This window comes from Lissotriton vulgaris, chromosome 10 (assembly GCF_964263255.1).
Source record: "Lissotriton vulgaris chromosome 10, aLisVul1.2, whole genome shotgun sequence".
In the NCBI taxonomy this organism is placed as follows: domain Eukaryota; kingdom Metazoa; phylum Chordata; class Amphibia; order Caudata; family Salamandridae; genus Lissotriton; species Lissotriton vulgaris.
Genome location: NC_141698.1, coordinates 1,135,902,018 through 1,135,924,536, shown reverse-complemented (window position 1 = coordinate 1,135,924,536; position 22,519 = coordinate 1,135,902,018). Strand labels below are relative to the sequence as shown.

At 47.1% G+C, this 22,519-nt stretch overlaps 1 protein-coding gene across 2 annotated transcripts in view; it reads left to right on the top strand.

The window, feature by feature from the left end:
- Window positions 1–22,519, top strand: part of LOC147689453 (trimethyllysine dioxygenase, mitochondrial-like) — a 480,372-nt gene that overhangs the window by 259,841 nt on the left and 198,012 nt on the right. For both annotated transcript variants that reach the window (XM_086942230.1, XM_086942229.1), the window contains exon 4: window positions 18,103–18,379. In XM_086942230.1, coding sequence (XP_086798356.1) covers window positions 18,103–18,379 — 277 coding nt within the window. The remainder of the gene's footprint in view (window positions 1–18,102; window positions 18,380–22,519) is intronic.

The following is a 22,519-nucleotide window of genomic DNA, read 5'->3' as shown; positions in this document are numbered from 1 at the left end:
TTTGCTCCTTGGGTTGCGGGGGGGGCTGCCTAAACAGAGGGGCCAGATGGTATCAATGGATTTCGTGATGTTATTTCCAAGGAGCATTACCTCTGTTTTGTCCCCGTTGAGTTTTAGATAAGAGCCCGACATCCAGGCCGCGACAGCTTCCAGGCATTTGTGTAGGCTATGGTGAGAATTGAGGGGGGGGGGTCCAGCACTACCACCAGCTGTGTGTCGTCCGCATACTTGTTGTTGAGACTGGCTGCGGCATCTCGACCAGCCACGGCCTTGCCCTAAAAAAGGCTGGCAATAACCTGCTGGTGGATGTTGTTGGAAATTCATCAACGGGGCTGGTTGGCCTTGTCCGAAGAAGGGTAAAGTGGGTTAACTCCAGGGATTTGGGGGCCACCATTGGTTGTTCTTGGCCCCTCCCCGTGATCCATGCCACTTCCTTTGGCTCTGACATTGCGATTTTTGATTGGTATTCCCTTGGCTCGTATCAGAGTTGCTGGATGTTTCTTCTCTGTCAGATGTTGAATAGTTTCATCCGTATCTTCCGCCTGTCCAATGGTATTCTGGAGGTTGGTATAAGGCATCTGTGTAGGGGTAAACCTTCACCATAGAAAACTTTGCAGTATTCTTTTTAAATTTGGTAATTTTGCAGGTCAAGAGAGTCTCTTTGTATTCTTTAGTAGTTTTATTTGTCTTGTCCCAGTTATTTTTAAAGATGGTTGTGCCATTGATGACCTTAATCTCAGAATAGTCTCTAGATTTGGATCAAGACCTTCTCAGCCTCCTTCTTAGCCGTACTGATGATCAATATAAGGCAGTCTCTCGTGCATCACCACGCAATGAAGGACCAATAAGGCCCTCTCAACCCTGACACGCAGATCTAAACTGACGCAGCCGCATTTGCCGGTCCTCACCGTATACACCCTTCTCTGCTCGGACCTCCGTTTTTCTGAGACAGCGGGTTTGACAAGTCTTGTAGAGTCACCCTAATGCTAGAGGATATATCTATTGTAATTGCGTTCTGTCTTCACGTCCCTCTCTTGGGATTTTCTTGTTTTAATGCCATAAACCTTCTTTGACAGGTTTTGGCGCACATACCATATGGCTAGTGTGCTCAGAGGCAGTGTGTAAAGCGTTTGTGACCACATACAGTAACCCAGTGACAACACTACAGATGGACACCACACAGGTTTTATATCAAAAATCAGTATACGTTATATAGATTTACCACAAGACCGTAAACGACAAAAATACACAATACTGTTACTTTAGGATGGTAGATTTAGCTTAGTTTAGTTCAGTTCTTAAGATGCAACACTGTCACTGTACTTTAGGTTGCGTTGCGCTTCCACGACAAGAAATGGCGCAGCGAGGGAAATGCGGCAAAGTTCAGGTGCAAAGAAATAAAGATGTGAAGATTTTCCAGATGCGGCACGCTTCTCTGGGGATGTGATAAGTTCTCGGTTCGGTGTGTGGACTGCAGCAGCAACACCCTTGTTCAGAAGTGCGACGGCAACAGCTCCAACTGCGACACTCTTCTCCCATGATGCGTGAAGCTCCCCACTATGCGACAACTACACCGGCAACATCCTTGTTCAGAAATGTGATGGCAGCAGCTCTGCGGAGGCACGCTTCTCAGGGATGCGAAGCACTTTCCTCGATGCGGTGCAATGCGACAGTTCCAGCAGCATCTCCCTTGTTCAGAAGTGTGATGGCAGGCACAGCGACGGCGACACGCTCCGACCTCGTTGCAAGACTCTTCTCTTGTTGCAGTGCCACAACTCCAGCGGCAACACCCTTGTTCAGAAGTGCAACAGCAGGCAGCAGCGATGGCGACGGCGACATGCATCCTCTTCATTGCGGCACGCTTCTCTCGATGCGGTGCAGTGCGACAACTCCAGCGGTGACACCCTTGTTCAGAAGTGCGATAGCAGCAGTGACGGCGACACGCTTCGTTCTCGTTGAGTCGCGCTTCCAGCTCCTTTATTTATTTATTTATTTATTTATTTATTTATTTATTTGCGGGTTTATAACGCGCTAGGATCACCTCCCGAAGGAGTATCTCCGCGCCTTTGGCATCCTTCCTACACACATACAGTGGGTGAAATCCTATCTAATAATTTTGGAATAGAAAGGTTTTTAATTGTTTCCTAAAAGGAAGAAATTCCTTACAGAGTCTTAAAGAAACTGGGAGGCTGTTCCACAGCGTTGGGCCCGCAATTGAGAGGGCTCTGCCGCCCTGTCTGGTCTTTTTTGCTCTTGGGACCTGCAACAGAAATTCTTCACTGGATCTTAAAGAACATAAAGGTTTATAGGGGAGAAATTTATTCCTCAAATACCCAGGGCCTTTCTCCTGAAGACACTTGTGTATTATGCAGCAAGTCTTATACTTCACCCTTTGCTTGACAGGAAGCCAATGCAGGGTATTCAAGAGGGGTTTGCAGGGAGTACGGGGGGGCCGGTTTAGCACAAGGCGGGCCGCAGTATTTTGGACTACCTGTAACCTGGCAATTACTCCCTCATTAGTTGATAGAAGCAGCCCATTACAGTAGTCCAAACGACTCAATACCAAAGCCTGCACTAACGTCCTTCTGGTAGAGTCAGGGAGTAAGGGGAATACTTTCCTTAACATTCCGATGACATGGAAACAGGAGCTCACCACTTGATTACTGTGTTGCTTCAGGGACAGCTCCTGATCCATACGCACACCGAGATTTTTACCACCTGTTTAGGCTCCGGGACTGGTCCCAAATCCTGTGGCCACCAATCAGGGGACCACAGGAGTTTGGCCTCACCGAACAGCATCACTTCCGTTTTGGCAACATTACATTGCAGGAAGTTAGATGCCATCCAGTGGGCCACTGCCTTCATCCCCTGGGAGAAGGAGTTCCTGACCTCATCGGTAAAGTGTGTTAAAGGGAAGAGGAGTTGGGTGTCATCTGCATAAGACACAGGGATGAATCCATGGGACCTCATGATGTTCGCTAGGGGGGCCACGTAGATATTAAACAAGGTAGGGCTCAAACAAGAGCCCTGTGGCACCCCCTTCGAGATCTCCAACTCCTCTGACCAATAGGCACCCAGGGTGACAGTTTGGGTGCGGTCTGTCCTTGCAACACGCAGTCCCTCAGAAGGCCCAAAATTGCAGCACTCTGGGGAGCTAACGGTTGAAGTTTGTTGTTCCTGAGACTTCAGCAGGAGGCAAACTCTTTTCCAAGCCCTTGGAAATCCTTCACAAGTTGAAAGCAAAGTACACAAAGTTCCTTTCTCCTTCCTTTGGCAGTAAGGCAACCACTGCAGGCCAATCCCCCAAGCAGCACTTCAGCTTGGGAATAGTCTCTCCTCAGTTTCTTCAGGTTCCTCTCCTCAGTAAAGGTTTCTTCTTGTAGTCCAAAAGTGATCTAATTTCTTGGGATCAGGGTCCCAATACTTATACCCCAAAATCCTTTGTTCTGTGATGGAAGAGGGGCCTTTGCCCAGTCCAAACCAGTTCTGAAGCACTCTGTTTACCAGCTTCTCCTTTCCTTTCACTGTGCAGGGCAGAAACATCAGACGCTCAACAGGAGGTGGAGCCAGCATTGTGGAAGGCAAGTACAGTCCTGGAGCACTTTGTTGACAGGACTCCTTTTCTTCTTTCAGTGTGCATGGCAGAGACATCAGCCGCACCCCAGGAGGTGGAGCCAGCATTGGGGAAGGCAGGCACCGCCATATTCAAGGTTCAGGTGCAACTCCTCCCGCCCATCTAGATGCAGATCTCTCTATTCACCACTGGGCTAACTTATCCTGTCTCTTGGAATCCCCCAAACCTGTCACTCACAAAACATGACAAAGGAATACACAACCTAACAGAGGCAGGCTTTGGATAGTTAGACAATAAAATACCTACTTCCTAAAAGTGGTATTTTCAAACACAGAATGTTAAAACCAACTTCCCTAAAATATGTATTTTATCATTCTGAGTCCAAGAATACTAAACTCGAATTTCTACCATGTTCTCTGAGTCTGTTAGGATTATAAACATGTAATAATCTAACAGCCCATTCTGGCCTATGGAGAACAGGTAACCTTGCAATAGTGAAAAACACAAATGTCTGTAATTCACTATTAGGACATGCCACACACATCAGGGCTTGTCCTACCTTATACTTACAATGCACCCTGCCCTTGGGCCTACCATAGGGGTGTCTGATATGAAGAAAAGAGAAGGTTGAGGGACTGGCAAGTGGGTGCACTTGCCCAGTCAGCATGACAGTCCCAGACTGCATGCAGGCTCTGCAATGGCAGACCTTAGACACATTTTACAAGGCTGCTTCTGTGGATGGCACAACCAGTTCTACAGGCCCACCAGCAACATTTGGATTTACAATTCCTGGGCACACTCAGTGCACTAGACTAGGGTCTGACAAGTAAACCAAATAGCCAAACATGGAACCACTTATTAATACATCAATTTACAATAGGGAGCACTTGCACTGTGGCACTGGACAGCAGTGGCACAGTGCCCAAAGCATCTAACACCATCAAAAACACATGAGGCAACAGAAAAAATGGAAGGGAGACCCACGCCAATAGTGCCAGGTCTTACAATCAATATAAGCCAGTCCCTCGTTCATCGCCACACGATGAAGGACCAATAAGACCCTCTCGACCCTCACACGCGCATCTAAACTGACTGGCGGTTCTCACCGTATACACACTTCTCTGCTCGGACCTCCGTTTGTCTGAGACAGCGGGTTTGACAAGTCTTGTAGAGTCGCCCTAATGCTAGAGGATATATCTATTGTAATTGTGTTCTGTCTTCACGTCCCTCTCTTTGGATTTTCTGGTTTTAATGCCATAAATCTTCTTTGACAGGTTTTGGCGCACGTACCATATGGTTAGTATGCTGGGACAGATGCGATGAACTTTACACCCTACAGTGGTGAGTCACGCATCGCAGTTTAATACACATTGGTCTAATATGTAAATGTGTCTCGGTATACTACTAAATGGGAGGATTGTGTGTTGTACTCATGCTTCGTTTTCCCAACATATTTGGATGTTGTTATGACATGTTGCTCTTTGTCTCCACCATAGGTTGTGTGTTGAATATACTGAACAGCCAACCCACTGGTTCAGTATTACATCATTATTTTTCACACGTTTTCTCATGTTCATTCAACTTATTTATTAGCAGTAGCTGAACTATGGACCCTGAAGAAGGCTTTGACACTACTTTAGGTCCCTTGGCCGAAACGTGTTGGTCTAGTATTTACACAGATGCCTTTAATGTCTCTAAAGATGGCACCTGCGTTACCAGCTTTTCACTGTTTTAAATCCTGACACCAGGTAGCTGTATAAAGTTGCAGCTTAGCTAACCCCGTAGCCAGTTTTAACCATTCACATCACAGCACTGCACCTTTTTTTTTTTTTAACACACCAGGCTCACATATGGTTTTAGTACACCGGCCCTTACACAATAAAAACATCCCTGAGCTCATCCCTCGCAGCGAGCCCAGTCAATTATATGACCTCCCTTTTACTCGAACCTCTGGCCTTTTTTGTGTTTTGAATGAACTGGAAGAGCCATTAATCATTAATTTGAAGGATAAGACAGATTCAAGGAATGGCATCAAAGACTCTGTACTGGTCCCTGGTATCAATGGAATGGAATCATACAACAGTGTTCTCTGCTGGCCCCTGCTGACTATAGCATGGAACAGTATAACAACGTTATCTGCTGGTATCAGTAGCATGGAACGACATTGCACTGCTATGTGCTGTCCATGGAGGCTGTAACATGTAAAACGTCAATGTGCTCTATGCTGACCCCAGGTTTTTGTAGCATGGAATAAAATCACAGTGCTCTGTGTAGAATATGGAGCCTCTAGAATGGAATAGCATCGCAATGCCCCCCCCCCCAGGTCTGTGGCATGGAGTGACCTCACTTTACCATCGGCTGACCCCTGGTGCCTGAAGCATGAAAGGACATCACAGTGCACTATGATGACCCTGTGTGTTTGTTTCATCAAAGGACATTGCGGTGCCCTGTGCTGACCCCTTGTGTTAGAGGCAGGGAATGACAGCACAGTGCCGTCTGCTAGCCCCTGTTGCCTGGAGCATGAAAGGACACCACAATGTTCTGTACTGATCCAGGGTTTATATGTCTTGGAATAAAATTGCAATGTTGTCTGATGGACCCTAGCAGCTGTGGCATGGAGTGTTATGACTGTTCTCTGCTGGTTCCTGGTATCTGTAGAAAGGAAGGACATCACATTGGTCTGTGTGACCCTTCATCTTGTCTCTGTATCATTGAGGGACATCACAGTGTGATTTGCCGCTATCTAGTCTGTAACATGGAACAACATCACTTCTCTGTGCTGCTGATGTTGGTGTCTCAAGCATAGAATCGCAAGACAGTGCTCTGTGTCGACCCCTGGTATTTGAAGCATGGAATGACATCACAGTGCTCTACAATGGCCCTCTGGTGTTTAGAGCATGGAATGACATCACAGTGCTCAGCGCTGACCCTTGGTGTCAGTAGCATGGAATGACATCACAGTGCTCTGTGCCGGCCCCTAGTGTTTGGAGCATGGAATGATATCACAGTGCTCTGCGCCGACCCCTGGTGTCAGTAGCATGGAATGACATCACAGTGCTCTGCTCTGACCCCTGGTGTTTGTAGCATGGAATGACCTCACAGTGCTCTTCACTGACCCCTGGTGTCAGTAGCATGGAATGACATCACAGTGCTCTGCGCCGACCCCTGGTGTCAGTAGCATGGAATGACATCCCAGTGCTTTTCACCGACCCCTGGTGTTTGGAGCATGGCATGACATCACAGTGCTCTGCGCAGACCCCTGGTGTCAGTAGCATGGAATGACATCACAGTGCTCTGTGCCGACCCCTAGTGTTTGTAGCATAGAATGACATCACAGTGTTCTGCATTGATCCCCTGGTGTTTGTAGCATGGAATAACATTACAGTGCTCTTTACCGACCCTAGGTGCCTATACCATGGAATCGTATAACAGTGCTCAGTGCACCGCAGTGGCCCTCTGGTGTTTGGAGCATGGAATGACATCACAGTGTTCTGAGCAACCACTGGGCCATTAGTTAGGAATTACATCACAGTTCACTGTGCACAGTGCTCTGCGCCATACTCTGATGTTTGTACCATGGAATGACGTCACAGTGCTTTTCACCAACCCCTGGTATTTGGAGCATGGAATGATATCACAGTGCACCGCAATGGCCCTCTGGTGTTTGGAGCATGTAATGACATCACAGTGCTCTGCACCGACCCCCGGTGTCAGTAGCATGTAATGACATCACAGTGCTTTGCGTCGACCCCTGGTGTTTGTAGCATGGAATGATATCACAGTGCTCTGCACCGACCCCCTGATGTCAGTAGCATGGAATGACATCACAGTGCTTTTCACCGACCCCTGGTATTTGGAGCATGGAATGACATCACAGTGCTCTGCCCGACCCCTAGTGTCAGTAGCATGGAATTGCATCACAGTGCTTTTCACCGACCCCTGGTATTTGGAGCATGTAATGACATCACAGTGCTCTGCACCGACCCCTGGTGTTTGTAGCATGGAATTACATCACAGTGCTCTGCACCGACCCCTGATGTCAGTAGCATGGAATAACATCACAGTGCTTTTCACAGACCCCTGGTGTTTGTAGCATAGAATGACATCACATTGCTCTGCACCGACCCCTGATGTCAGTAGCATGGAATGACATCACAGTGCTCTGCGCTGACCCCTGGTGTTTGGAGCATGGAATGACATTACAGTTCTCTGCGCTGACCCCTGGTGTTTGTGTGAAAACAAGACTGGGGTTGGCTCTAATCAGCAAGGCTGAGCCTATATAACAAATAACAAAAGAAGTGCCAATACTGATAACATTTATTCAATGGTAGAACTCATCATCCACACCAAGAAAATTAATTCGAGATAGGGTATTGCTACTTAGTCGCAATTTTATTTTATAGAAATTCAACAGTTATTACAAAGTTTATCTGTTCATAAAAGGAGAAGCATTAAAGAAATTAGAACAATTGAGGACACATCAAATCACATTCAATAGAAATCTCATACATCCCAAAACCTCAATCATGTCACAGTCAACAAAGCATTCACCACATTCATATCTGAATCAAACATACCACATACTGCCGCTACAGTGAAAAGAAAATATACACTGGATCTGCACAAATTATACAATAGTTTAGTACAATTATTTGAAAATATTACATTCCCATCTATTTATGAATTTTACGCCATTCATTAAAGATTATTACAATGAAAGGTAATGTACATAAGATGGTAGGGAGCCTGGGAGTAATAATGACTCCTAGATACTCAAGCAGACCAGTAGGAAAATGGCCTACGCGTTTCAAATCCCCTTTTATTCATCAGGGATTCTCATCAGGGCCTCAGACACACCCAATAGCCTGTACGTAGGTTCTATGGGGGTCGGAACAGAATAGGCTTCTCTAGGATGACAGAGCCAATAAGTGACTGGAGTTAAGCAAGGGTGACTCAGGGTTTAAGGTGTACGAGAAACCAATCACGGACCTAAAGAGCTGAATCCAACCGCCGAGTTTGCAAAGCGGTATCAAATAGGCGTCAAGAACGTGAATAATCTCCGTAGCCTTCAAGGGGAAAATGGGCGCATTCCCGCTGAATTGAAGATTGTTCGTGCTGCGGAGTATAGCTTTAAAAGCGGTGAAACGTCGCTCGTCTTCGTAACGTAGTGGAGGGGGCAGCGTCAGCACATACCCGCTGGATTAGCGTGTACGGTAGGATTGAATCCAATGCTGTCTCTCTTCTGTCTGGAATCTGTCAGCGTCTGACTTCGCTCTGGTGTTTGTAGCATGGAATGACATCACAGTGCTCTGCGTCGACCCCTGGTGTTTGTAGCATGGAATGACATCACAGTGCTCTGTGCCGACCCCTGGTGTCAGTAGCATGGAATGACATCACAGTGCTCTGCACCGACTCCTGGTGTTTGTAGCATGTAATGACATCACAGTGCTCTGCACTGACCCCTGGTGTTTGTAGCATGTAATGACATCACAGTGCTCTGTGCCGACCCCTGGTGTCAGTAGCATGGAATGACATCACAGTGTTCTGAGCAACCTCTGGGTCATTAGTTAGGAATTACATCACAGTTCTCTGTTGTGAGAAGTTGGCCTGGTATATAATGCTCACTAGTTCTAGTGATCACTTTGTACCATGCCAAGCAACCCTTATGATGATGGTTGTAATTCAACCTTGTAGACCAGTTATCCTATTGGTAACGTGGACAAAGCAGTCTTAGGCTAAACTCTGAAAGGCATGTGAAGCCAGCTGTTATACCATACACAACCCCCTTGAATACCAAATGAAAGGGACACCACACAGATATATATTGAAAATATATATTGATTTATTAACTATAAAATCCCCTGGACTCTTTATGAGCACAGAAGCACAAGCGTTAAATCACAAGACAGTTTAAAATACACAAAAGTTGCACAATATGGATGAGCCCTAGGGGCCACCTAAACCATATACTAAGAAAGTGGTATAAGAGATACCAATAGGAAAGTGAAGAGGCCTAGGGCCTTGGGAATCGCTGGAGCTATTCGAGACTGGAAATAACTAAGTCGGGAAAGGCCCACGGGACTCGGGTGCAGTGTTCAAAGTGCACGCACTTTCCAATGTAAAGTCTATGGTGCGTAAAAAGTACACAAAGTTAGTTTAAGGGCACTTCCGCTGAACCTAGAGGAACAAAACTTAAGACACAGACCCTAGAGGTGTGTACCAGTGTAGGGACACCGGCTTTGCAATGTTACCTCACCCACAGGAAGTGGGTGCACAGGGTCGAAGTGGCGTCGGGTTCTGACACGCAGGTTCTTGGCGCTTGAAGCTGAAGATGCTGCAGGCGATGTGAAGGAGAAGTGTCCGGTGGATCCAAGGGTGGATCTGAAGTGGTGAAGACCTGAAAGCAGAGGGGACAATGTTCAAAGTCACTGACCAGTGACTACCGTGGAACCAGATTGGAACCAGGCAAAGTCGGGTGCAAACAGGTGATCAGGGGTTGCTTCTCTCTGCAGCCACGTGGACACGAAGAGGTCAAGGACGTCCAGGAGTCGATCACGAGCTGTCCCTCGAAGGCTCTAGCTGATGGCGGTGTCGGCAACTCGATTGAAGCAAACAAGCCTTGGCTAACGCAAGCCACGGGGAAAGTGAAAAAGGCTTATTACTCGGACCAGCAAGGTCAGAGCGGGTACTCCTTTCTACAGGAGCGAGGGCAGGTCTGGAGCAACCAGACCCACAGTGTAAATTGTAGGTTTCGTCGCCAAGATGGCCGCTGACCACGTGACAAGCGGCCGGGATGGCGAGTCGAGTGGCAAAAAGCAAAAGGGCCCCACGCAGATCGTGGAGATGCTGGAGGGCTGATCTTTGGTGCAAATGCTGCTCGGTTGTGGGGCTTCTCAAACCCCAAAGCACAGAGTCGAGGGTGCCTCGGGTGCTGCGCAGTCAGCGTCTCGGGGGTCTTTCAAGATGGCCGCTCCCACGTCTCTCGGTGCCTCCACTGGTCCCTTCTTTGCAGGGACTGTGGATCGGGCTAGGAGAAGTCTGGGAAGCTGTGTCTTGTCAGGCTCTGCACTCAGGCTCCGGCGGGAGGCGGCGGCAAAGCAGACGTCGAGGTGCTGGGTGATACCTGTGTTCACAGGGTGGCCCCTCCTAGGCCACAAGGGAGATTCTCTTCAGTCTTCTGTGCAGCAGAATGTCGAAGTCCAGTCTTCTTCTTGTTTAAAGTTGATTTCAGGATGATCTGCTGTGCAATGGCACTGCTCCCTCTCTTATTCCAATCTGAGGGGTGGATCTCCTGCTAGGTCCCTCCCCTATGGGTGGGACCAGGAAGGGGGGTGGTTACACCCCCTCTCCTTTGTCCAGCTCCTCGCCAGGACTGGGGCTGGAAAGCCCCAGAACCGGTTTGGGCTGGCTTATGCACAGGGACACCTTGTGTGCCCCAGGCATGTCTCAATCTATTCAGCCCTGTCCTACCCAATACACAAAACCCTGTCTGGGGTGGTGCTCGCACCTCCCCAGGCAGGAAACCCTTTGTCCAGGCCCTCCTCACTGGAAGGACTCCCAGCAGCAGGAGGTCAGACATGTGTCTGTGGTGGCAGCATCCATTTTGTGATGCTGAGGCTCTGTTTAACTTTAACCGGGGTTAAGGCTACACACATGTCGTGTCCCTCTAGAAGGGTGGAATGCTATCCCCGTCGCCAGAACTGGCGAGGGGATAGTATTCCAATTCGTATGACACCTTACTCGACATGTTTTGATAAAGCCAAACCAAAGATAGCATTTAACCGCGAGGATTATAATGCACTTAAGAGTATATGGTATGGCAATATCCCGGAACAGCTTAGGGAGTGGTTCCCGACAGCTGCAGACAGGCTCAGCTCATGCTAGAGCACCATCTCACATATTTCCAAGCACTCTGCCTCTAGGATTGATGAGGCCTTCCATAGGAGTGGCTGATAGGAACATATGTGTCCAGTTTAGGGTTAGGCACAGGCATACTGTACCTAAGTAAGAGGTGATTACACCAACTTACCCCAGCTGAGTGATCAGCCAGTTGTGTCAAATATGGAGGCCAGGCCAGGGGTGGCACAATACATGCTGCAGCCCCTGGCAGGCCTTGGCTACACCTATGCCCTGGGTACCTATGGTACACTGTTACAGGGGCCTATAAGGTGAACCAATTCCAATTGTGTTATGCACCTAAGGTACATGGAGTCCATTTTAAGGAGAGAGCAATCAGCCTGGGGCCCTGAATAGCAGGATCCCAGGCCAACTAAGTCAAAAACCAGCTAAACACCAGGCAAAAAGTTTGGGGGTAACCATAGTCAGATATCCACCTTCCTACATAACCCCCCCCCAAACGAAAGGAGATAAGGCTATCCTTGACCAGGTAAGCCTATATTGCCTAAGTGGCCATATAAGGAAGTACCAGCTCTGGCTTGGTAACCCCCTGTCTCATGGTCCACTAAGCAATCCCTCACCCTAAGGGTATCTGAGGGTCTCCACCATAGGGAATCTCTACCTGTGGTGTGTCTTTGCAAAGTCAAAGGCTGGTGTTGGGATGGAGTACTGAAGTGAGTTTCCTCTGTAGGGCTCAGCTTCCTCCAATCACTCTCCACCATGTGTGCCTTTCTTTCTCTGACTGAGTTGCACTGTGCTCTCAGGGTCAACCTCTGGCTACCTAAAGCTGGAGGCTGGGTCCCTCTGTTTGGCTTACTGGAGGGACAGGTCAGGTTTGGGGCCTTTTGGTCCCAGGTTTGGCTGTGCCCAACAATATCCATCTGGGGGAGGTCCCTAACTACTTTTAAGGGGGATCCCTCAGGAGTTTTTAAAGTTTTCACCTCACTAGGGCTACTAGTTTCGGTGCCCCTAATCTGTTGATGGGGGTGCTTTATTTGACAGGGGGCCCTTTGGGTCTCACTGTCCTTCTTGTCCTCTGCAGCCCTGGGCTGAGTAAGGCAAGGTAGAGAGGGGCAGGTTACCTGCTCCAGACTGGGTCCCTCCTGAGAAGGGTCCACTGCCATCAGAGGCTCTGTCAGGCCAGGCCTAACAACCTCTGGGACAGTTCCTTCATCAGGGGTAAGATCAGTTCCCTGAGGAGGCTGATCCTTTCCTAAAGTCTGGTGGGAGGGAGATTTCTCTTCCTCCTCAATGCTCTCTGTTTGGGTGGAGTGATCCATCATTTCAGGCTTCACTACCCAGGTATTGGTTTGAGTTTGGGCTGTGGCCATCACAGCCCCACCAACCTTTTCAGGAGGAGACTCAGTTTGGGTATGGGCTGTTACTAGTACAGCCCTGCTACTCTTTCCAGGAGGGAAGTTATCTAAAGATGGGGCTGAGGTTTGCTCAGCCCTCCCAACCTTTTCAGGAAGGACATCTTGAATTGGGGCTGTAGCCATTACAGCCCCACTAACCTTTCCATGGAGATTTACCATTCTAGAATGGGTTTGCTGTTCAACCTCAGCCCAGGCTGAGATTTCCAAATCATTACCCAGTAGGCAATCTACAGGCAAGTTTGCTGACACTGCCACTCTCTTTGGGCCAGTGACACCTCCCCAGCTAAGATTGACTACTGCCATGGGATGATTGGATTCTATACCATCAATGTTTGTCACCTGATATTTGGCATCAGGTAAAAGTTGCCTTGAGGGGACTAGACATTCAGCCACCATGGTGACGCTAGCCCCTGTGTCTCTGAAGGCCTCAACTTTCAAGCCATTGATGAGGGGCTCCTGTCTATACTTGCTCAAAGTGTTTGGGCAAGCTGTGAAATTGGCAAACCCCATGCCAGTCTCATAGACAAGAGTATCTGAGTTAGGGGACCTGGATAGGCCAGAGTCCACCTGTCCTCCAAAAGTAAACCCACCCAAATTCTTGGGGGTGCTCCCACCACCTGGGGGACCACTGCTAACAGTGACAGGAGGTGTTGGAGCCTTACCTGGAGGTATATTCTCCTTATTGCCATTCTTGGGACAACAGCTATCTGTTTTGTAATGCCCCACCTGTTTACAGGTATGACAATAAGGCTTTTTCTGGGATGTAGAAGTGTCTTGGGACCCACCCCCATTCTTGGAGTTTTGGGGCCCTGGGGAAGTCTTTTCCTTACTTTTATCCCCACCCTTCTCTTGAGGCTTGGTAGTCTCTTTCTTTTGGTCACCACCCTGGTTCTTAGGCCTGATCCTGGTTCTGACCCATTTGTCTGCCCTCCTACCCAATTCTTGTGGGGAGGTCAGATCAGAGTCAACCAGGTGCTGATGTAGAAGCTGATTTTGACAATTACTTAAGATTTGCTCTCTCATAATTAAATTATACAATCCTGTATAGTCAGTAACCTTACTTCCCAGCAACCAGCCCTCCAGAGCCTTAGTGGCACATTCAACAAATTCAGACCAGTCCTGAGTCTGTGTCTTCTGGGTATCTCTGAACATTAACCTGTACTGTTCAGTGGTTAAGCCTAACCCATCAATCAGAGCACTCTTCAGGACCATGTAGTTTCTAGAATCCTCATCACTAACTGTGAGGAGTCTGTCTCTGCCTCTACCTTCAAAGGAGAGCCACAGGATTGCTGCCCACTGCTCCTGAGGGATCTGCTGTACCATGCAGGCTCTCTCAAGTGCAGTCATCCATTTGTGGATATCATCCCCAGCTTTGTAGGGGGGCACAATCTTACTCAGGTTTCTTGTATCAAAAGACCTGTCTTTATCCTTATGGATATTGCTGCCACCAGTGGATCCTAATCCACTCTCTCTAGGCTGTCTTGCTCTAGCAAGTTTCTCCTTGGCCAGGGCAACCTCTAACTCTTGCCTCTGGATCCTAAGCTCAGCCTCTCTCATCTTGGCCTCATGTTCCCTTCTCTGAGGGCTAGTCATCTCTCTTCTAGAGTGACCATGAGAGCCTCTAGAAGCATGGGAGTTGTCAGAGTCACCTGAGTGAGTCCTTCTCCTCCTAGGCCTCTGGTTAAGTCCACCTGGGGGTCTGAATGGGTTGTTACCTGATTCATTCCCAAGTAAGCTTAAGTTAGCCTGGTTCAGTCTACTGACCAGCACCTGACTATTTCTGTCATCATCTGACTCACTGCTTTCCACCTCCTCCTCCTCTTCTTCTTCCTCTACATCTACCTGAGGAGCTCCAGTGGTGGAGGCCTCCTCATCTACCAGGATGATAGGGGCAGGGGTGTCTACAGTGTCATCCTCTGAAGGATGGCCTCCTTCAGCATTCCCTGTGGGGTTTGCTTTAGAGGTCTTTAGAGCTTCAGACTGATCCAAAAGCTCTCTTAGGTGGTCTGCAGTAGGGGAAGGCCCTGTCTTCAGACCCCTTAAGACACAAAGCTGTCTTAGTTCCTTAAAAGGAAAAATAGCAAACTGGGATGGTGCCCTTGGAGGGTCACTCTCAACAGGAGTAAGTCCACTGGACCCCTCTGTTCCAGACATTGCTCTAGTGTGGGTGGATGTGTTGCAATCTACCTACACTGGTGTTTACCTACTAAACCTATCTAGTAGTTGTAGCTAGGGTGTGCTACTCCCTTTGCTCTACAACAACTAAGTTCAGTAGAACTTAAGTATACTAGTCTTGTTTTATATGTACCTAGCAGGTACCTGTGTGATCTTTCAGATGATAATCTCAAAGATTGTAATGGTAAAACAACAGCAAGCTCAGATCCCAATCCGCTGCTCACCAATGTGAGAAGTTGGCCTGGTATATAATGCTCACTAGTTCTAGTGATCACTTTGTACCATGCCAAGCAACCCTTATGATGATGGTTGTAATTCAACCTTGTAGACCAGTTATCCTATTGGTAACGTGGACAAAGCAGTCTTAGGCTAAACTCTGAAAGGCATGTGAAGCCAGCTGTTATACCATACACAACCCCCTTGAATACCAAATGAAAGGGACACCACACAGATATATATTGAAAATATATATTGATTTATTAACTATAAAATCCCCTGGACTCTTTATGAGCACAGAAGCACAAGCGTTAAATCACAAGACAGTTTAAAATACACAAAAGTTGCACAATATGGATGAGCCCTAGGGGCCACCTAAACCATATACTAAGAAAGTGGTATAAGAGATACCAATAGGAAAGTGAAGAGGCCTAGGGCCTTGGGAATCGCTGGAGCTATTCGAGACTGGAAATAACTAAGTCGGGAAAGGCCCACGGGACTCGGGTGCAGTGTTCAAAGTGCACGCACTTTCCAATGTAAAGTCTATGGTGCGTAAAAAGTACACAAAGTTAGTTTAAGGGCACTTCCGCTGAACCTAGAGGAACAAAACTTAAGACACAGACCCTAGAGGTGTGTACCAGTGTAGGGACACCGGCTTTGCAATGTTACCTCACCCACAGGAAGTGGGTGCACAGGGTCGAAGTGGCGTCGGGTTCTGACACGCAGGTTCTTGGCGCTTGAAGCTGAAGATGCTGCAGGCGATGTGAAGGAGAAGTGTCCGGTGGATCCAAGGGTGGATCTGAAGTGGTGAAGACCTGAAAGCAGAGGGGACAATGTTCAAAGTCACTGACCAGTGACTACCGTGGAACCAGATTGGAACCAGGCAAAGTCGGGTGCAAACAGGTGATCAGGGGTTGCTTCTCTCTGCAGCCACGTGGACACGAAGAGGTCAAGGACGTCCAGGAGTCGATCACGAGCTGTCCCTCGAAGGCTCTAGCTGATGGCGGTGTCGGCAACTCGATTGAAGCAAACAAGCCTTGGCTAACGCAAGCCACGGGGAAAGTGAAAAAGGCTTATTACTCGGACCAGCAAGGTCAGAGCGGGTACTCCTTTCTACAGGAGCGAGGGCAGGTCTGGAGCAACCAGACCCACAGTGTAAATTGTAGGTTTCGTCGCCAAGATGGCCGCTGACCACGTGACAAGCGGCCGGGATGGCGAGTCGAGTGGCAAAAAGCAAAAGGGCCCCACGCAGATCGTGGAGATGCTGGAGGGCTGATCTTTGGTGCAAATGCTGCTCGGTTGTGGGGCTTCTCAAACCCCAAAGCACAGAGTCGAGGGTGCCTCGGGTGCTGCGCAGTCAGCGTCTCGGGGGTCTTTCAAGATGGCCGCTCCCACGTCTCTCGGTGCCTCCACTGGTCCCTTCTTTGCAGGGACTGTGGATCGGGCTAGGAGAAGTCTGGGAAGCTGTGTCTTGTCAGGCTCTGCACTCAGGCTCCGGCGGGAGGCGGCGGCAAAGCAGACGTCGAGGTGCTGGGTGATACCTGTGTTCACAGGGTGGCCCCTCCTAGGCCACAAGGGAGATTCTCTTCAGTCTTCTGTGCAGCAGAATGTCGAAGTCCAGTCTTCTTCTTGTTTAAAGTTGATTTCAGGATGATCTGCTGTGCAATGGCACTGCTCCCTCTCTTATTCCAATCTGAGGGGTGGATCTCCTGCTAGGTCCCTCCCCTATGGGTGGGACCAGGAAGGGGGGTGGTTACACCCCCTCTCCTTTGTCCAGCTCCTCGCCAGGACTGGGGCTGGAAAGCCCCAGAACCGGTTTGGGCTGGCTTATGCACAGGGACACCTTGTGTGCCCCAGGCATGTCTCAATCTATTCAGCCCTGTCCTACCCAATACACAAAACCCTGTCTGGGGTGGTGCTCGCACCTCCCCAGGCAGGAAACCCTTTGTCCAGGCCCTCCTCACTGGAAGGACTCCCAGCAGCAGGAGGTCAGACATGTGTCTGTGGTGGCAGCATCCATTTTGTGATGCTGAGGCTCTGTTTAACTTTAACCGGGGTTAAGGCTACACACATGTCGTGTCCCTCTAGAAGGGTGGAATGCTATCCCCGTCGCCAGAACTGGCGAGGGGATAGTATTCCAATTCGTATGACACCTTACTCGACATGTTTTGATAAAGCCAAACCAAAGATAGCATTTAACCGCGAGGATTATAATGCACTTAAGAGTATATGGTATGGCAATATCCCGGAACAGCTTAGGGAGTGGTTCCCGACAGCTGCAGACAGGCTCAGCTCATGCTAGAGCACCATCTCACATATTTCCAAGCACTCTGCCTCTAGGATTGATGAGGCCTTCCATAGGAGTGGCTGATAGGAACATATGTGTCCAGTTTAGGGTTAGGCACAGGCATACTGTACCTAAGTAAGAGGTGATTACACCAACTTACCCCAGCTGAGTGATCAGCCAGTTGTGTCAAATATGGAGGCCAGGCCAGGGGTGGCACAATACATGCTGCAGCCCCTGGCAGGCCTTGGCTACACCTATGCCCTGGGTACCTATGGTACACTGTTACAGGGGCCTATAAGGTGAACCAATTCCAATTGTGTTATGCACCTAAGGTACATGGAGTCCATTTTAAGGAGAGAGCAATCAGCCTGGGGCCCTGAATAGCAGGATCCCAGGCCAACTAAGTCAAAAACCAGCTAAACACCAGGCAAAAAGTTTGGGGGTAACCATAGTCAGATATCCACCTTCCTACATCTGTGCACAGTGCTCTGCGCCATACTCTGATGTTTGTAGCATGGAATGACTTCACAGTGGTCTCTGCTGATCTCCGCTGTCTGTTTTGACTTGCTCCATTCCAGGGCCGGATGGTCACCTGACAGATTATAGCTTGGCCTGGCTGATGGAGAATAGCTATGAAGGAAAATTGAAGAAACCCCGCCTCCAGGAGCTGTGGAATGCAGAGGTCTATCAGCGAGCCCAAGTGGCACCGACACCCTGTCAGCGGGTCTTGGAGACTGACGAGGGCCTGCGGGAGGTTTTTGAGAACTTCTTCCGCTATGGCTTCGCCTTGGTTGAGGGAGTTCCACCCACCGAGGAGGCTACTGAACACTTGGCTCAGAGAGTCAGCTTAGTCAGGTATGAGAGCTCAAACTCAGGTGTGCACCCATGTTATATCACCATAAACAGTTCCCAATTCAAAAGAAACTCCCAGGATCTGATGATTGTGGTGTAGGAGATTGGTACTAAGTGACGTGAGTGTAGGATATTGATACTGAGTGATAGGAGTTTAGGAGATCTGTACTGTGTGACATGAGTTTAGGAGCTTGGTACTGAGTAACATGAGGACAGGAGATTGGTACTGAGTGACGTGAGTTGCAATGTGTGTTACATGAAGGGGCCTCCTGGGACGTGGGAGTGATAGGGGGATTAGAGAAGGAGATTGAGATGAATCTCTAGCTACTGACTCCTTGATTGGGTGAGCATGAGATCTGTACACATTCAGAAATGGATTCAAAATGGAAGAGGGACTCAGAGATACTAGAAAAACAAAAGGACCTACATAACCAACAAACAAATCAGTACAAAAACAACAACCTCTTAGGAAGCAGAGGTGGCATGTAATGATATAATCCACTCCTGTAGAAAATCTAAGTTTATATGCATTGTGGGTGTACAAGAGGCCTTCAGTGTAGCCTCATTAAATGACCAGCTGGCCTCCCATTGGAGGTAGGAATGTGTTGTGGCTTTTGTTTACTGATTTTTAGTTGGAATCATTTGATACCTAATTAAATTCCAATTGGTGATGTAAGGGAATGTTGTGGCAGAAGGAGTTGACTGGGATAGTGTGTGCTGGGTCTGGAAGGGGCTGCTGTATTACTTTTCAAATGGAATAACACACTTATTCTTTGGCATCGTGGTGTGTATATTCTATCCTCATTACTTTAAGTTTTTGAGTCTCACTACTTTGGGGGTGAAGGTGAACTGTGGAAAAGGGACTAGTCCAAAAATTTGGAGAAGATTGCACACTGCACAATTCCTTTAACTCAAACATTGCCCCTATATCCTTTGCAAGCCTTTTCACTGGCCAGATCTGAACATGTACAGAAGTGGAGTGTAAGAATTATGTTTGGATCTATTTAACATCTGTGGATGAGTCCAACAATATGTCTCTGGAGCAAAATAAAGTGATTTGGGGTCCCAAGGGATTGAAAGTGTATTTACAGATGTCAAAGGCCATGGGTGAGGGAGATGTGAATATATTTAATGAAGTGATATTCGACCTAAATGAGTAATTTGCCCCCAAGATTTGCATTGGAATGAATAGGCACAAGTGAAAGCAGAGACTGCAGACGAATGTGTGGCAGAACGTACAACATTGGTGATAGATTGCAAAGCTCTTCCAGAGGATTTGATTAATGACCAATTAGTAATGCATGCTAGCAATCCTGTTATTCAGAAACATTTATGGGTAAATGATGATTCTCCTTTAAATGACGTATTAGCTTTAGAACATAAAGCAGAGATCTCGGGTAGGTGTGCGTTGGCTTTAAAACAGGAGTCAAAGGAATGTGAAAATATTACCAAGTTTGAGAATAGAATGGGCAACAATCCTATGAACTTACACATATGTTTATAGAGCAAGAGAGGTTCTGTTGTTATGGTAGGAAGCAACACATTACTTACAGCAAGAGCTGACTACCTGGCAAACAAAAATGTAGCAACTGTGGCATTGTTGGACATTTTACTAATGTATGTAAATATTGTGTCAAGGGAATCCTTCCTTTTGCTGGTAGAAATACCATATTTCCCTTGGCTTTCTCAAGAGGTTCCTCTCTTTTCTCTCACCATTTTGCTAAGGTACACAGGGGCAGGAAGGAACGCATTAGGTGTATTGGTGATGAGTCAACTGTGCATGAAAAGGAAACCTTTGACCAGGCTAATGTGTGGTCTGCCAATATAGAAATTAGTGACTGAAATTTTACTTTGCATATAACTTTGGATACAATTAAAACTATATCAGAATGTTATGTGTTCATTCTGGGTAACCATGCTCCATCATCAATGACGAACTGTGGAGAGAAAAATGTGTTCATACTGTAGGGGACAAATTACTGGAATCTCTGATTCATCCTGGGGGATATTTTGGTGAACATATTGATATGGCAGATTTCTGATGGTTTGTTTTCAAGTTGAAGAATTGAAGTTCTCGGGGAAACTTTATGTTCAATGAAAAAAAAAAAGGTTACAGGGACGTTATAGTTAGGGTGACATTTCATTTGTATGAAACCAGAGAAATTCAGCAGTTATAGTTATCTGAGCTGATTCACCAATACACCTTGGTATATTTATTTAACACTCATACATTTTAAAAAAACACTCAGTCACTGGATGATGTCATCAGTGATGTCATTTGAGATGTCATTAGTGATGTCATGAGTGATGGCACTGGCCAGGCCGTGATGTAATATGTGAGGTCATAAGCAATGCATTGTGGGGATCAAGTTATAGTTAGCTCAGTTTACTATAACTGCTGAATTTTTCTGGGTTTGTGAATGTGAAATCTGAGCCTAACTATAATGTCCCTGTAACCTTTGGCTTTTTCAGTGAATTTCTAAGATTTTTTAAATTCTATTTTCTAACTATATCGGGTCTGTAATATTTGTTATCAGCTGATGTCTAATGTTTTTTATATGCTAATTCCTCCCTATAATGTCCCTATAACCGTCCTCATGATTGTGCACTGTGGTGGCAATGACCCAGTCACATTGACTTGGGTAGGACTGGAAAAAACCTTTGAAGAACTTATGTAACTTTTCCCTCCCACAGTCATGGTGTACTGTAAAATATGCCAAAGACAGAAATGGAAGTGGTCAAATATCAATTCTGTCCACAGATTGACAAAGCCAAGTAACATTTTAATGAAACTGTTTCTGCATTCCTCAGAGACCATCGCATGGGCTGTATCTATAACAACAATCTGCAGTTTGACATACATGGAATTTATAGAAATGATGGAGTGCATTTTACAGATGAAGGAAACATGGTGTGTCTAAGTAACCTGAAAATATGCATCCGGTCTTATGTGTAGCAGCCACATACACACAACCAACACAACAGCCCTTGTCAGAGCCACACTAGTACCTGAAATGTTGTGAAACAATTTTGTAAAGTTTTTGTTTTTTTTGGTTTTGGGGATCTTGCAATGATGTAATGATCCCCGCAGACATGTCGTAAAAACGGAAAACAAAAACAGACATTCAACGACCACCAACACATCCAAAAATAATATGTAAAAATGTCCATTTGGAACATTGCACTACACATATTACTATATGTTCACTTCTTTTAAAGCATGTTGTAACTCATACTTTTGTACTAATTTTCATTCAAAACCATCTTTTAGACCAATTTTCTGTTTTCTTGCTTATTTGGGGCATCGTGATGTCGCTGTTAACCGCGACGATCATGCCTAAAACACTTATTACAGTATTTTATACTTCCTCCAGAAATTGGTGCTGCTCCAGATGTTTGGAGAGGAGTGAGCTAACCCAGCGTTCAACAATTTTTGCAAGGAAAGGTAGCAAGGAGATTGGTCTATATTTCTTTAGCATTCTGGGTCCAAAGATGTTTTTTTCAGCAGCAGGGATACCAAGGCCTTTTTCCAATGCGTGGGAACTACACCACTGGCCAGAGACTGATTGCAAATCCTGCAAAGGGTAGGAAATAGTTCCTCTCCATAGTCTTTCCAGATCTTATGAGGGATCGGGTCCAGGGGTGAGCCAGAAGAAATACCCCGTGCAAGCCCGCCGAAGTCCTCCTCCGTAACGGGAGGAAACTCCAAGAGTAAATCAGCAGGTTGCCAGCCAAGGCACTCATGCCCACCCTCCACACCCCTATCCCCTAGACCATGGGAGCTACTGGATTCAGTGGCTGTACTGAGATCGTTAATAATAGCATCAATTTTTTCTTTAAAAAACTTAGCCAAGATATCGCAAAGTGCTTGCGAGGGGGGTATCGACTTCTTAGAGCAGTCAGGGATAGTTAAACTGTTGAAAATATTAAAAATGCTCCTAGAGCTATTTGCGGCACTACAAATCATAGGGCAGAAGTAGTCGACTTTGGATTTGTGAATCAGGGTCTTATATTCAACAAGTTTGGCCTTCCAAAGTAGTCTGCCTGAATCTTTATAATCTTGCCTCCATTTCCTCTCGGCCTGTTTACAGGCTAGTTTCAAGACCCTTAAAGATTCATTAAACCAAGGAGCCGAAGCTCTGC